This window comes from Vigna unguiculata, chromosome 3 (genome assembly GCF_004118075.2).
Source record: "Vigna unguiculata cultivar IT97K-499-35 chromosome 3, ASM411807v1, whole genome shotgun sequence".
NCBI classification, from domain to species: Eukaryota; Viridiplantae; Streptophyta; class Magnoliopsida; order Fabales; family Fabaceae; genus Vigna; species Vigna unguiculata.
In genome coordinates, this window is record NC_040281.1 from 62,452,994 (window position 1) to 62,469,697 (window position 16,704).

The following is a 16,704-nucleotide window of genomic DNA, read 5'->3' on the forward strand; positions in this document are numbered from 1 at the left end:
TACACAAACGAAAGAATATTACCATCAAAATACTTCAGTTAAAAAAAAAGTAAGCCGAACAGATACTTTCTCTAAATAAATGCGTCATTTTACCCAAAAGAAGAAAAAAAAAAGAGCTTTTGGACTAGTTTTTTTTTTTTTCAAACACGATAAACATATAGAAAATAAATTTTATTTTTCTATAAGTTAAAAAAGTTAAAAAATACAGAATATATTTTTTGGAAAAATAACGTATACCGATTAATTTTAACTTATGGAAATTTAGTTATTATGTAAAAATCGTTAAAGAAAAAATTTGTTCGAAACATCATTAGTCTTTTTACCCGTGAAAAGAGAAGAAGCAGGGGAAATAGTAAAGTTAACCAAATTTTTGTTATATTGAGGATTTTACGTTGTTAAGGCCATTAATAAACTTTGTACATATAAGACAGACAAGTCAAAAACGAAATTCTTACGTTTTAAAATGATTTTAGTGGTAGCGTAATGGGGCCAAAGCCCAAAAAAAAAATTAACAGAAAAGTGTCCGAAAAAAGAAGCATTTTAAATGGTAGCGTAACTGGGCCAAAGCCCAAAAACCAAAAAAATAGAAACCAGAAAGTAAAATTAAAATTTTGCTCTCGTTGAGAGTCGAACTCAAGACCTCCCGCTTACTAAACGGGTGCTCTAACCAACTGAGCTACGAGAGCTTCTTGAAAAATAATTTGTAAGTTATAAATTCAAGTTTGAAAGTAATATTTTTCTTCTTTTTAGCTTGAATTTAGCTATATTTCTATAGCCTCACATTTTGAATTAGTAAAATGGGCAAGTCAATAATCTGTTTTAAAGCGTAATGTAGAACAGAATTATACACCTACACTTTAACATAATAATTTCGAGCGTGACAAGTATATTAAAACTAAACTTAAATGATTCATGTGATAAAATTAAACTTTGGATTTAGAATATGTACGATGCAAAATATATTGATACAAATTTATACGAATAATCTGCTTGACATCTTTCATAAGATGCTTATGTTCACAATTGTTTCTTACAACTTTTTGAAACCTTGATGATTGCAAAATACCCAACTCCTATATACGTTTGCAAGCACTGCTGGATAGAGGAAGTTTCATCAATTCATATATTAAATGTTACTTGAATTTTCAAAATGTTATTCAAAATACATTTACTATAGTCTGCATGAAAAATAGGAAACGTCATCAAACCTCCGAGTCATGAAAAATTGGAATTTACGTGATAAACTATAATTTATGATTAGCATATATTAACATTGTAGTTAAAGTTTACTCTAACTATTGTGGAAAACAATAAAATAAAATAAAATTGAACGTCATTGTCTCCTGTGAATGCCAAAACGAGGTGAAAGAAAACCCTGACATTACCCATGAATATCAAAACAAGAAAATCAATTGTGCTAGTTCAATAAGAAAAAAATTTAAATGATACATTTTACCATAATTATTGACAAAAATTGATTAGTTCTTACATTTTAAATATTTTGAAAGATCTTCTATCTATGCTCCTTTTGAACTCTTAAGGTAAGATAATCGTTCATGACTAAATGCTAGTTTAGATAAATTTAGTCCCACTTATACTTATAAGTGACCAAGATTTGGTAATAGTCATAACACATGAAATCATTAAAGGTCATCATATGGCAAGTTTGAAAGCTGTGGAGACTAGGGAAGACGCGTACATGCATGAAATATAAATAATGTTACCAATACTTTTTGCTGTCATGATTTTTACTTCACTGACATGATTCGTGAAAATCAATCTAGATTCCACAATAATGCTCGCTTTTAATCTGACTCTATGATTTGGAATGTTCTTAATGTCCTCACAATCATGGATAAGCCCTTCAAATTTTATGACTGACGAATAATTCTAAATCAGTCTATATAATTGATAATTCCATCACACCATAAAGAGGTTTATTATGGACAACTATATTGGCATCATTTATACTAGACATGTATCAGGTGGCATATCAATTGGATCTTTCAGCCATCATCAGGATAACAGACATAAAAAACAAAAAGCTTAAATTTGGTTAATAATGTTCTTTTTTGCATCCCTATGAAATCAGAAGCAGACCCTTCAATATGAAAGGTGTATAGTTTTCAATACCTATTCTCCCCTTACTGAAGAAGTGACCCTGGTGTTCTATTTAGCAAAACACAAGTGATTCAGGCGTTTGTGAGCATATGGAAAAATAACTGCTAATTTAATGGACAACAAAAATATACTGGCAGGGATTACATAAACTGGTATTAGGAAGTTGGGCTGCTTCTGTTGAGAGAATCTCCGGTCATCTCAAATATGTATAATGAGTCATGAAGTAATTGTAATCAGGATGATTCACTCGCAATAGCCTGAGCCAGTTTTCAGCAGCACGCGACAGAGAGTTCGCTTTCTGACATTCAGAAACTCCGTCAGGATCCCAGACAGAAATTTTAAACTTGTGTGAGGCAAGCCCGAAGATTGGTAATGATAGCTTCGATATGTCCCTACCTCTCGAATAATGATTATGTAGCCCATCAGTATTTGAACCTGATTCAGAGATTACACGTGTTATGGTTGATACCTATTTACAAACATCTAGCATACATAGAAATTATACAGACAACAAGACATACTTTGCAGAGCTGTTGACAGGGAATGGTATGTCAGGAAGCAAGCACTAAGGCTCTGTAATGTTGGACCAGTAGGTATTCTGTATATTGGGTACCTTTAAAAATGCACAGCAACAAATAATTTTAAATTAGTAATTACAACGGCTATTGTCCAACCACAATAATTAGAAGACCAAGAGGATGAGAAAAACATACCAAGCAAATGAAACCCAACTTGCAGGGGAAAGATCACAGCTCCAGTATGTTTTCAACTCTGGAAATTGTCGTTCAAGATCAGAAATCTGAGTCAAGCAATATGAATACTTGTTAGGATTAAAAAGAACATACGATTTATTTGGTTAAATTTTTTTCCTATAAGCACTTACGGAAAATAAGAAAAAAATGAAACAAAATCCTTCACAAGCTAATTTAGCTCACGAAAAGTTAGTTTCATCTTTCCTTTTATTTTTATTTAGATAAAAGTGCTACAAAAAAATTTATCCAAAAAAACACACAATCTAATTTGTAAGTCCAACAAATGATAACATCTTGCCTTGGTTGCTAATGGCTCACGATTATAAGGTGACTCATGCTCAAAGAATTCAAATATAAGCTGACCAGGAGGGTTGCAGCTCTCAGTCTCATCACTTGATGAACCCATGAAAGGTTTACCTTGTGAGACCCTTTCCAAGGCATGATTGCTTGCATCCAAAACATTAAGATGATTCCTACTGCCATGAACACTCTTAGCTCCTCTTTCATGACAATAGCCACTGCTGCTGTCACTGCTTGTCTCTCTAGCTGATTCAGAATCACTTTCTTGACTGGGTTTCCTGGAAAAAAGATGAACATTAGAATGACAATGTTACATATCATACTGTGCCAAGTCTTTAAATTCAGCTAAAATGGTAAACTGGTCCTGGAAAGGGTAGATCATGACACGAGCAAAAAGGGAAAATAATTTGGTTCCTTGATCTGAACTCCTTACATTTAAATGATTGTGTTTATGAGCATAAAACTGTAAGATAAATTTCTATCATATTGAATAGTGTCTACAACTTGCTAAATGTAATTTATTAAAATAGGCAACTAGTAGTAGACACCAAGAAAGCTACTATGAGTAGGCGTAGTAACAGTACATCAAAGTTATAACAAGTAAAAATACTAGTAACAATACATTTTATAGAGCTGCAGAGGGTGATGGACAATAGAGTAAATATGCTAAATACAATACAATGACTTAAGATGCAAGTACACAATATAAGAATAGTTGGATAAGGAAATTACTGTCTACAGTATTAAAACAGTTAGCTTGATTTCACACAACAAAAGGATCAGGTTTCAGTAGTTGCCATTATTGTGCTCGATTCTTAGGTCTCTTAGAGAGTTAGATCACACATTACTGATTGGCGAATATGTTACCATCTTAGTCAACCATTATAAAATTGTAGACAAGTTGATTTATCCACCAGACATCGGCAACTTGGCCTAGTCAATTCAATCATGCACTATGCATGTATGGCATGTGAGTTCTTAAGCTACTTACTTAGCTTTTCCCCCTACCTCATATGTTATCCTTCAAGACCCAGTTATGGGAGAATATTCTCTCTACCTTGCCAAAGGCATCTCTATAGCACAATAATCAGAAGCCAAACCAAAACTATTGATATATACTTTTATATGTGAAGCCTAGATACTCCTAAAAAATGGAAAAGCTAGGTGTCTTACCCATATCATGTCCAATATGAATACACACATGATCCTCCTACCTAGATATGAATCCAAGACGTATCTTTCATTTTCTAGAAATAAAAAACTACCAATTAATATTCTTGAGATATGAATCCAATACTTAGAATAGGACTAAACTTACACGACTTTATACAGTAAACATTAGGCAAAATATGTAGCAAACTTCTTTTTGAGGAGGACTAATGACTTTTGTGACATCCTAACTTGAGTTAGGGAAAATAAGTAATCTTGTAACATGTTCAATGGAAGGATAGGCAACTGCGGCTTTGTAACTTTTTCTATGATCATAAACATTATTTTTGGAAAGTATGATCACCATCTTCCAATATAGTTATGTATTAATTGGAAATGCTCAACCTCTCTTCACATATATTTTGCATTTATGTGAAGTACTTTTTAACTCAAGTTCATGTATCTAGATTATATCCTCGAATCTTGAAGAATATCCTGCATTCTCATATTTGTTTGTATAATATCCTTGTCACATAATGTATCCAGACTTCATATATTTTTATTCACTATAGCCACCCCACACAAGCAAATACAGCAGTAAGATATTTAAGAACAAATCAAACACTAAAATAAGAAAAATCAGACAGGGCTGCCATGGGCATTAAAGTCATCAATTTGTAAACAAAAGTGAAACTTTGCTTCAGTCTCATTAAATTCTGCCTCAATGTGATTATAAATAAGACCACCAATCATTCTTTTAATATTTATCCATGCATCAAAGGACTCCAAATTCATCAAGGTCTAAGTGGGTAATCGGAACTCCATTTCCTCATCATGCATAATAGAAATGCATTATGAAATCTTCCTTGACATGTACAAGACAACAATTAAAAGATTACTGATTTAAGAACATTGAAAAGATAAGAATAGAAGTTCATTGATTACCAATCAAGGAAAGGTGCATCTATAAACAAAAAAGGGATCCAGTAAAAAAATTAAAGAATCCAAAATAGTGCTGAAATGTTTTACACGGACATACCTCAGTCGAGTGGAGGGTTTTGAAGGATCGATATACAGCTGAATGGCAGATAAGGAGACATTATAATACTGTGTCACAGATTCACTCCCATTCAACACTATAGGAACACCAGCCCCATAAGCACTCCATTCCTTAAAAGACTCCCACAAGTCTCCAAGCACAAAATATGGATGCAATTCAGTCTCCCTAGTTTTCCATCTCCTGGAGTTGGTCTGTTAATTCCCACACAAACAAAATCCAGCCAAATAAGCAGTGCGTCCTTGGAAACAAACTAAAAAACATTCACACTGTACTAGTTTGTTTTGCAACAATCAATCTAGGGTCACCTCAGCGCAAGTATAAATTATAAAACCTAAACTACAAAACCTAAATGGCTTTCATGGTATGTCTACATTGACTAACCAAACATCCTACCTATTTATTCATTCACTCACTAAATAAATAAAAAGGTCCAATGCTGCTACTTCACTGCCAATTAAGTAAATTTAACACCTTCACCTTCATAACGAGTAACTAGAAAGGAGAAAAAATACAGCGCAATTGACGGTGATTTTACCTTAGAGAAATATTGGGTGGGAACAAGGGGCGTGATGTGCTCCAACAATCGATCCAAATTGGACATATCCGATGTGGCACGAGAAGAAATCGAACAATCGGAGGAGGAACCAGGCCTGTTCTCCGAGGAAGTTCTGGACAACGAAGACCTTTGCTGCTCCTGCTTCTCTCTGTGTTTTCGCAAGGGCGGCGGACTGTAGAAACGGTTCTCACCAAGATGGCGATTGCGGTTTCGGTTTCCACCGGCGATGGCGGCGCCACCAGTGGCCGACATTGACGCAGTGGTAGGCGGGACGATGGTGATTGGGATGAGGAAACGACAACGTTGGGTTTAGGTTAAGTTTGAAAGTGAGGAAGAGAAGAGAGTGCGAATGTGAACTGCAAACAAAGGGTTTTATTATTTAGTGTCTCCAAGTGATTGCGCACTTCACCCTCAGCCTTCCTAACAGGATTTAACTCTCAAGTCTTGACAACAACAATCCTCTTATTCACTATTGTTTTATTGTTATATTATAAATAAATTTTTCATTTTTTCATTTTATTTTTTGTTATACCAATTAAAGAACATGTATGCTTTTTTTTTCTCTGATCGCATGTGTACATTGTGTTGTATAAAAAAAATATAATTTTAAAAAATATGTATAATTTATAAAAACAAATTTTTTATATGATTATTAAATGGTGAAATTATTTTTTAATAAAAAAATAAATTTTCAAATTACAGATGACAAGAAATAATTATAAAAAATTATCTTTTTATATATTAAAAATAACAATAAGTATGTGTATTATTAAAATAATTTTATCAAAATAATCTCTTTATGTCTATTAATGCTACATTCATTGTCTACTTTAATTAAATCATTAATTATTTTAATACAAAGAACCATATTAACTTCATGTAATATTAGATGAAAATAGTAATTATTTGAATTTTTCACAATTTTTATAATATTTATACAAATATATAATGAAAATTCTTCGTTTTATATATGTGTGTTTTATATTCCTATTCTATCCCTAATTATATTTTAAGATTTTAAAAAATAAATATAAACTGCAAATTATTTACACCTTTTTAATAACATGACATATCAAAATCATCTGCTACTAATTTATATAATCATTATTATTTTCCTATTTCTATCGACATCTATTGCACATTTTGTTACAAGCAAATTAAAAAAATTATTGAATTATCTGAAATTTATAATTTGATTATTTCTCAGTTGCTGACAATTGTGTAAGTTGATAGTTACCTGTTCACAACCACACTTGTCATGATGACGTGTGTAAGTGATAATATCTTTTGAACACAACACAAGATGCTTTGTTCCATCTGATATTCTTTTATGATAATTGAAGCCCTAACCCTTCTAAAGGGAAAAAAAAATAGAGAAAAAATAATAATGATTCATCTCATAAGAAATATCACTCTTTTTGTGTTGTTCATACTTAATTAGGTAATGAATTAGGACTTCAAATACTTTGTATTAATAATTTTATATTAGATGTTAAATTTGATATGATTGTTTTGGAAGTTTGTTTTTATTCATATTCCGAAAGATAAATTGGTTGGGTTAGATATAGATACGGGGATTCATTCTTTCCAATCCCTCCAGATTTTATATCTATTTGATTGCAAATTGATTGGTCAGTTAGTTAGGTTTTGGCGTTTGTGATTGAGCATATCAGTCCTTTATTTGTTCAGAAAAAACAAAATTCATAAAAAAAATGTTTTCATGCAAATAAAAAATTGTAGTTCTTGCATGCAAAAATAGAGTTGCATTGATAAATTAAAAAGTTACTTTTTTTATATACGATGGTTCCAATTTATTTAGATTAACTCAAATTAATAAACTAGTTCTAATACAAGACCCACAAGTATTAGAAAAAGGAGTTTCAAGTGTATGGATTTTCATATTCTTTTAGTGTTCTTTAATGTTTTTTTTTTCCTCTCTCTCTTTATGAAGCCACAAATTAAAAGATATCTTACCCAGTCCAACAAAACTTTAATTATAATAAATTTGTTAGACAAAAAATATTAATGGTAAATTTGTTTATTAAAAATGATTATATCAAAATCATTTTTATTTCTGTTTTTTAATTTTCTTAACTCAATCTCTTTTTTAAAGAATAAACCTTCTGAGAAAAAAAAGTTATTAACTCAAATTTCAAAAAGAAACAATTTTTTCTAAATAAATATTAAAACATAAGAAAATTAACAAATTATTAAGTTTGATAAATAATTATAAATATAATACACTTTCCTTCAAATTATATTTAATGTTAAGTAAAATTTTTGGCAAAAGTATGTCAATGTGAATTGTAGTGGGTTGCATAAAATTTAAGTTGATGACAGTAATTTAAAAGTTACGTTATATCTTTATGTTTTACTTCTTTTTATTAGGATCAGTTGAAATCCAAATACTCAAACATGGTTCAAGAAGTTAACAATTCAATTTTATGGAAGAATTACTGATATTTAAAAATGATATTTAAAAATTCGTCGATAAATTTTATTGACATATTTTTTTATCTGTCAACTATTATCAAGGATCACATATTTGTTAATAAATATTAATCAGTAAAATTTGTCGATAAAAATCATAATTTAATCTTTTTTTTTTCTCTTCATTTTCTTCTTTTTTTCTTCTTCCTCCTTTCCTTCTCGTGGTGTTGTTGTCATTACTACATCAACTGTCGTTACCTTTTGACTCATCATCCTCATTTTCTTACTCTTCTTCTTCCTCCTAGCCTCTAACTCCGGCAGTCACGATCACCACACCTTTGTGTCACTGTTATACTTTTGTGTTGTCATCGAACCACCACAATTATCATACTCATGCCTTTGTTGTTGTTGTTTTCACACCTTTGTTGCCGTCACTAGCTTGACCTTCTTTTCCTCTATGTCCTCCTTCTCCTTATTTTCTTATTATTCATCTCGCTTTAATATATAAATAATACTATTAGACTATGTAGAAAATTTGCCGCTCAATTTATCGACAAATAAATCTGTCAAAAATCAAAATTATAACCAATGGAACGAAATTATCTGTTGCTAATACAAATTATAATTTATTATGTTGTCGACGAAATTATCTATTGCTAATACAAATTATAATTTATTGACAAATCTAACTCACAAAATTTACCAACAAATTTACTATCAATATAAATTTTCGATGAAAATAAATTCTAAAATTTGTTAGTAATTTTGAATGTATAGACGAATTTACTTTTATCGATACAAGATCTTCGGTAATTACAAGAATTCTTGTAATAGTTATTGGTGAAAAATAAACATTTGTTTGTTTAATATGTATTATGTATGTTATAGCAGTTTATTGACGACAAGTTATTAATGGATACCGACACAATTAAAGAATTCATCATGAGTTTTACGATTTTGTCTTATAATTATATGTGACGTATGTGATATGTAACCTTTGGTTTTTACTTGTATGTTAGTTTAGTTTTGTTTAGTAATTAGTTTAAGTATATATATATATATATATATATATATATATATATATATATATATATATATATATATATATATATATATATTATTCGGAAGATAGGAAACAAATAAAAAAAATGAAATAAGAGAGAAAGAATAAAAGGGAAAGGATAAGAGAACAAAATAGAAAGGAAGAAAAGTATGTGAGATGTAGTGCAATAAAGGTTGTTTAGCTACAGAGAATATAAAATCTAAATATTATAAAAACTATTTTAAGACAATTTAGTGTATTATTGATAATTTTAATTATTATTAATATTTTTTATTTATTATTATTATGAAAAACAAAAAATGTTACAAAATTCCTATTTTGGATATCCAGAATCTAATATAATATATTATAAAAGTATAAAATTAACCTATATACTTTATATTTTAGATAATATAAGAACTGTGTTGTGATTCTTTCCGTGCATTTATTCCATGCTTAGTGAAAAACAAATTGTCAGTCTCACCATTTTTGTAAAGTTTTTCTTTAAACCATAAACTTTTAGATAGGTAATATATCATATTTATTCGTCAATTTGATATTATGTTGACATTTTTTTTACTCTTTCTCTTACTACCCGACGTTTTATGGCATGTGAAATTTTATTTAGCATTTTTATTTTCTTTGATGAAGGTGGGTAAATGAAAAGCGTGAAGGGTTTCATTTGATAAAGATAAAAAACTTAGGTTAAGTGCAAAATCTCTTCATATCTCTTTTGGTGTTTGTTGTTAGTGTTTATCTTGAGATTTGCTGGTTGTGAACCAAATTTAAATACAAATGAATAAATTGTTTTTTAGTACAGATACAAAGTGATTTTCTTACAATTAAAATATTTTAAATAAAAATTATCACTAAAGATACTCAATCACATAAAATTTCAAATGACTTTATCATAATAACATTAAATAACACATTAAAGATTTTATTATACTAACATTAAATAACATATTAAATTCGAAACTATGTGAAAAGTAACCCTTTTTAGAAAAAAAAAATAATAATCTTTACAAGATTATTACTAAAAATTATTTGTGTTAGCATTAACTTAACATACGTTAATTTTATTTATTTTTAATATTTAATTATTAATTAAGTAAACACTAATTAAAAATAATTAAAATAAACATTAAAAATATATAAAAAATAACGTTGATTTAATGAATATTAGCCTAATAAATTTTGAATTATATTTGTTTAAATAAGTGTTCTTGTTATAAAAAAAATTAATATAAATATTTAAAATAAATAAAATTAAAATCAATAATTTTATTTACTTTTTAGTATTTTATTTATTAAGATTAATATATGATAAGCGGATGCTAACTATAAACATAATTAAATAAATATTCAAAATAAATTTTCGCATTGGCATCTCAGGTTAAAGTTCTTTTATCATTATGATGTAATTTATATTTGATAATTACCGAAAGGGTTAAATATGTTTTTGGTCCCTCAAATTTCAGGGAAATTTGGAATTAGTCCCTCATCAATAGAGATGGCAAATAAATCCGTGCCCGTGGGTATCACCCGAACCCTCCCCGTTTTGACGGGGAATCCCCGCTTTGACTGGGTATGGGTATGGGTATGGGTATGGGTAATACCCGAAATTTTCAACTGGGGATGGGGATGGGGATGGAGATATATATATACCCGCCCAAATACTCGTCCCCGCTTAAATTACTAAACTATTTATAATTTATTAAATAATCTAAAAAATATATATAAATAAATAATATATTTACACATAAAATATAATATAATATAATATAATATAATATAATATAATATAATATAGTATATATACATATAAATAAAATATACTTATATATATATATATATACATATATTTACACATATACATGTAATATAATATAATATAATATAATATAATATACATATAATATATATACATAATAATATAATATAATATATATAATATATACGTATAAAACAAATTAATCATTTAACTAGTGAGATCTTTTATAAACAAATTTATAACATTACAAATTTATAAAAATTTAAAAGAAATATATATATATATATATATATATATATATATATATATATATATATATATATATATATATATATATATATAAAAGCATAAAATATCTACACATATACATATAATATATATACATAATAATATAATATATATTATTATATTTATATTATTATATAATATAATATAATATATACTTAAAATAAATATATATCTATAAATATATATATATATATATATATATATATATATAAACATAAGATATCCACACATATAATATATATACATAATAATAATAATATAATATATAATATAATATAATATATATAAATAATTATATATATATATAAACATAAGATATCCACACATATAATATATATATATACATAGTAATATAATATAATATATAATATAATATAATATAATATATATATATATATATATATATAACATATTTCTCATTCTCTTTGTTTTTTGTTATATAACATATTGGCAATTGTTTCAGTTTTAGATCCAAGGTACAAGATGGACATGTTAGAATATTATTTTTATAAATTGTATGGTAATGATTTTGATCTGAAACTTAGTAGGATTCGTCAAATGTGCTATGATTTGGTTTTGGAATATCATTCAAAAAAGAATGAAACTTCTTCTTATAGAGCTACATCATTGGAGTTGGGAAAGGATGTTGATAATGATGCGAATGAATTTTTAGAGTTTATGGCAAAAAAGAAAAATCTAGAACTACAGTTATGAAAACAGAGTTGGATTATTACTTGGAAGAAGATAATTTGCCAGTTACACAAGAATTTGATATCCTATCATGGTTGAAAACAAATGGGTTAAAGTTTCCAACCCTTCAAGCAATTGCAAGGGATGTTTTAGCTATTCCAATAACAACTGTAGCTTCTGAATCTGCTTTTAGTACTGGTGGTCAGATATTAACTTCTCACCGTAGTCGACTTCATCATATTACTATAGAGGCTTTGATGTGTACAAGAAGTTGGATATGGAACTCAAACCATCTAGGTAAGTTACTCAAATTTATTAATATTTTTTGTTAGTATTTTTTGTGAATTCTCATCTAATATTCTACATTTGGTGTTTGTAGGTGTTAAAAAATTAAAAGGAAAAGATGTTCTCATGAGTGAAAATGAATCTGATGAAGAAGGTACATTATATTCTAGTAATTAAAATTTTCAATTTCAATTATTATATCATATCTAATTTTTCATTTTTTTTCTATGTGTAGGTGGATTGAATGCAAATGAAACCACTGATCATTTGTAAAATTAATAAATATTTTGGTTATTATAAAATTTTAGTAATGTGTAATTTTTTAGCTTTTATATAATTATTTGAATTTTATTTAGTTGTTATTTGATACTTTAATTTGAGATTTATACTATTATAATATTTTTCTTAATATTTGACATCATGAAAATCAAAAAGAGTATGTTATTTTAATATTGAATATTTTGATAGTATCATGATTCCGTTGGTGTGATTTTTAAATTTTTTTTATAAAGAATATTTAATTGATATATGGAACAATAAAAAAATGGGTATGGGTATGGGTATAAGAAAATACCCGTTACCCGGTGGGGATGGGGATGAGTCAAAAGTTGTATACCCGTTGGGTTTGGGGATGGGGATGGGGATGAATTTTTATTATGGGGATGGGGATGGGATCATGATACCCGTACCCGCCCCGCCCCGTTGCCATCCCTACTCATCAAAACTTTTGACCAATTTAGTCTTTTATCTTTCAAAATGCGTAAATTTAGTCCTTTTAATCAAATTTTGTTAAGTTTATCTGACGTTTCAAGCGCATTTCATGATAGTATTTAAATTATTTACATTGTTTGACACATTTTTGCTTCAATGTTAACTTAAATACTATCATGAAATGTGCTTGAAACGTCAGATAAACTTAACAAAATTTGGTTAAAAGGACTAAATTCACGCATTTTGAAATATGAATGACTAAATTGGTATAAAGTTTTGATGAGGGACTAATTCCAAAATTCACTAAAACTTGAGGGACCAAAAATATATTTAACCCTTACCGAAATGAATAATTTTTAAAAAATTTACGAATATGAACAAGTCTTATCAGACTTATACAATTTTAAAAGAACAAGTTGTATGCTACGATGATGACTTTATTAAGTCGTACACAACAAATATGACTTAAGTGTGATATAAATTTTAATATAGCAAAAATATTTTATTATTTATTAAAGAAACAAAGTCGTATATGAGTTGGACGATTTGGGATAGAAGGTCGTAATTCTTCATTAACAACTTCTTATATAGATCGTGGTTGTGATGTACAACTCCTTTCAGATAAAGTCTATAAATTCAATGTTTTCTATTTTTTATTTTTTAGTTGAAATAATAAATTTAGTTTTATACTTAACATGTTGTATTAAAATGGAAGACGTATTATTAAAAGATTAAAAAAAGAAGAAAAATATATTATTAGAGAGAATGTTGAAAGTCTCACATCAACTAGAGATAAGATCGATTCACAATATATAAAGGAGTGCAACCCTTATCTTACAATCTGATTTTATGAGATTGAGTTAAAATTAAAGCCCACTTCTAATATAGAAAGAAAAAAAGTATTATCAGAAAAAATGATAAAATATATTATAAATGATGACATTATTTTTAAAGTTCTGCAATAAGTTAAAAATTGATGATTTGACTACTCTTTAATTAGGTAATTTATTTATTATGACCTTCACTAGGAATAAACAACAATCACGTGAGGATTTTAAAAATAATATCATCAATTATATATTTTATCATTTTCTCTAATAAGATTTCTTTTCTTTTTCTCTAATAATAGTTTTTTCCTTCTTTCTTTAATTTTTTATAATACATCTTCGATTATTTAAATTATATTATTTTAATACAACTTATTAAGTATAAAAAAAATAGAATAATCATAAAAACTAAATCTGTTATTTTCAACTAAAAAATACAAAATACAAAATATTAAATTTGTAGAATTCATTTCAAAAGAGTCGTACACTATAACCACGATTTATATAAGTAGTCATCAGTAAAAATTATGACATCGTTTTTTTAATAAAATATAAAATACTTTACTCTATTAATATTAATATCAGGCATTAAAGTCCTATTTGCTACGTACGACTTCGTAAAATTGCACTCGTGACATACGACTTGTTATTTTAAAGTCGTATAAATCTAATACGACTTGTCCATATTGATAATTTTTTTTAAAAATTGTCTATTTCAATAATTATCGAGTATAATTCCACCATAATGGTAAAAGAACCTCTGGTTGACATATGCAAATTTGCTATGATAGACAATAGTAGAGAAACAACTTTCCTTTATAGTAATTATGAAATGAGATACATAATAGCAGCTCTCATAAGTCGGCCAAATGAAATAGGAAACAGTCTTAAATTATAAGCCAAATTAACTCAAGCACACAACTCTATTTGTATATAATATAAGAAAGTTTTTGGTAATGATTTAATTGAATTTAGGCATTGGCCAAGAGGTAAGCCTCGATGACCTTGAAGAGAGCATCACTCTTGGCTTTACCAGCTTTGAGCTCATCTTCGTTGGGTGGAGTATCTCCTTTGCTGTGGTATTTTATGCTCAGCTTCACCACAGAGCCTCCGTTGGAGCCATCACTGAGTTTGGTGTCGATTGTGATCTTCTCTGCAGTGTCTGGCAAGGCAACACCTCCAACAATGCTGTAGCTGTATCCCAAGTTTGCCTCATCTATTGCTTCTATTTTGTGTAACACAAACTTTGTCTCTCCATCTGTTACATTCATTCACAATTCAGAGTTAGATAATATTATTAATGGAGATAGAGATAATAAGAGTGAAGATGTTAGGTACCCTCAAGGAAAGAGATCTTCTTGATGGTTCCGGGACCACCGTTGCCCTCCACGATTTCAACACTCTTGAAGGAATCAACGGCCTTTGGGACGATGTTGTCAGCGTCTTTCAGAAGAGCTTTGTAAAGGGTGGCAGGGACCACAGGAGAAGTGGTTTCGTCTTCGAATGTGAAAACGGCCATGCTTAATGAAACTGAGATGGAAGAGAATGGAAAAGTGTATGATATGAGAATATAAGGAGAAGAAGATGTTTGGTTTGTGGGTATTTGGCAGAGGAGTGGTATCTATTTATAAGCATTTGGTGTTACTGTGTTTGTCGATGTGAAGTTAAAGCTGAGACACAGATACAAGTTGGTGGGGCCATCATCTGTTCTTTGTTTACCAAGATTTTTATTTGATGTTAAATATTATTTATTTCATATGTTTGTCAGATATTGCGATTTGGGAGCTTTCAAATTAAAGATAAATGGTATGTAGATGTCAATTTCAACGTTCAACTGTGACGACTGTTTGCTCTATGGTGCATAATTTTATAGTTTGTATGAAAGAAGTACATATAAATTTGGCAGCCATAAAAAATTTAACAATTCTTTATAGACGCCCTTCCAGACGTTGTTGAAGTAATTGGAGTGTGGTGTTTCCATAACCAGATTCGAGAAACTAATATTATTTAAGTAAAGATTTTGATTAGCCTGAACTTATCCTAGGTAATAATCACATGTCTTTTTAAATGTGAATTAATCTAATTAAAATTTTCGCTTATTTTCTAAGTTTTCACTTATAAATAAGATAATGAAATCATCTAAGCCGACGAATTTATTAAATCAAATATTATTTTTTAAATATTAATATTAAAAAATAAAAAATTCAAAAAAAATAACAAATTTATATTATTATAACAAGTTGCTAAAACACTGTAAATATTTTAGTAATTTAAATGACAAAAAAATGAGGACAAAAATAAATATTATAATAAGTATAAGAAAAATAGACAAATATATACATACTATCTTCATAGTAAATTTAAAAGATTAGATATTATTTATAATTATATTCGATAAATGTGGAAATTTTCAGACAATAAACACGAAAATAAATTTATTTGTCATTCTTAATTATAGGTAATTAAACATTTTAAGTTATTTTAAACAATTATTTGCATTTCTTTAGTTATACAGGATTTCTTGTAATTATATAATTCAAGATTTTTAGTGAAAAATCTAGCTAAAGTCCGTTAATTAGGTTCAGTTAAAATCAAATTAATATAGAATTTTGTATCTTTTCCTTTTTCCTTTTACTCATTATCCTGGTTTTTTTTTTTTGATAATTATTGATTGTTGCATTTAATTACCCATGTTAAGAACACTAATAAATTTTTGAAA

The 16,704-nt window shown here is 28.1% G+C and overlaps 2 protein-coding genes and 1 non-coding gene across 3 annotated transcripts; all 3 read right to left on the reverse strand.

The window, feature by feature from the left end:
• Positions 1-612: 612 nt before the first annotated feature.
• Positions 613-686, reverse strand: TRNAT-AGU. Its single transcript has one exon. It is a non-coding gene; the product is annotated as a tRNA-Thr (tRNA).
• Positions 687-1,936: 1,250 nt separating this feature from the next.
• LOC114176145 lies at positions 1,937-6,343 on the reverse strand. Its single transcript, XM_028061083.1, has 6 exons — positions 5,918-6,343; positions 5,362-5,573; positions 3,172-3,451; positions 2,835-2,920; positions 2,643-2,734; positions 1,937-2,556 (listed from the first exon to the last, which is right to left on the reverse strand). The coding sequence occupies exons 1-6, from the start codon at positions 6,188-6,190 to the stop codon at positions 2,315-2,317; spliced, it is 1,185 nt and encodes a 394-aa protein (XP_027916884.1). The 5' UTR covers positions 6,191-6,343; the 3' UTR covers positions 1,937-2,314.
• Positions 6,344-14,783: 8,440 nt separating this feature from the next.
• Positions 14,784-15,598, reverse strand: LOC114177169 (pathogenesis-related protein 2-like). Its single transcript, XM_028062424.1, has 2 exons — positions 15,324-15,598; positions 14,784-15,243 (listed from the first exon to the last, which is right to left on the reverse strand). The coding sequence occupies exons 1-2, from the start codon at positions 15,502-15,504 to the stop codon at positions 14,957-14,959; spliced, it is 468 nt and encodes a 155-aa protein (XP_027918225.1). The 5' UTR covers positions 15,505-15,598; the 3' UTR covers positions 14,784-14,956.
• Between the last annotated feature and the right edge of the window lie 1,106 nt (positions 15,599-16,704).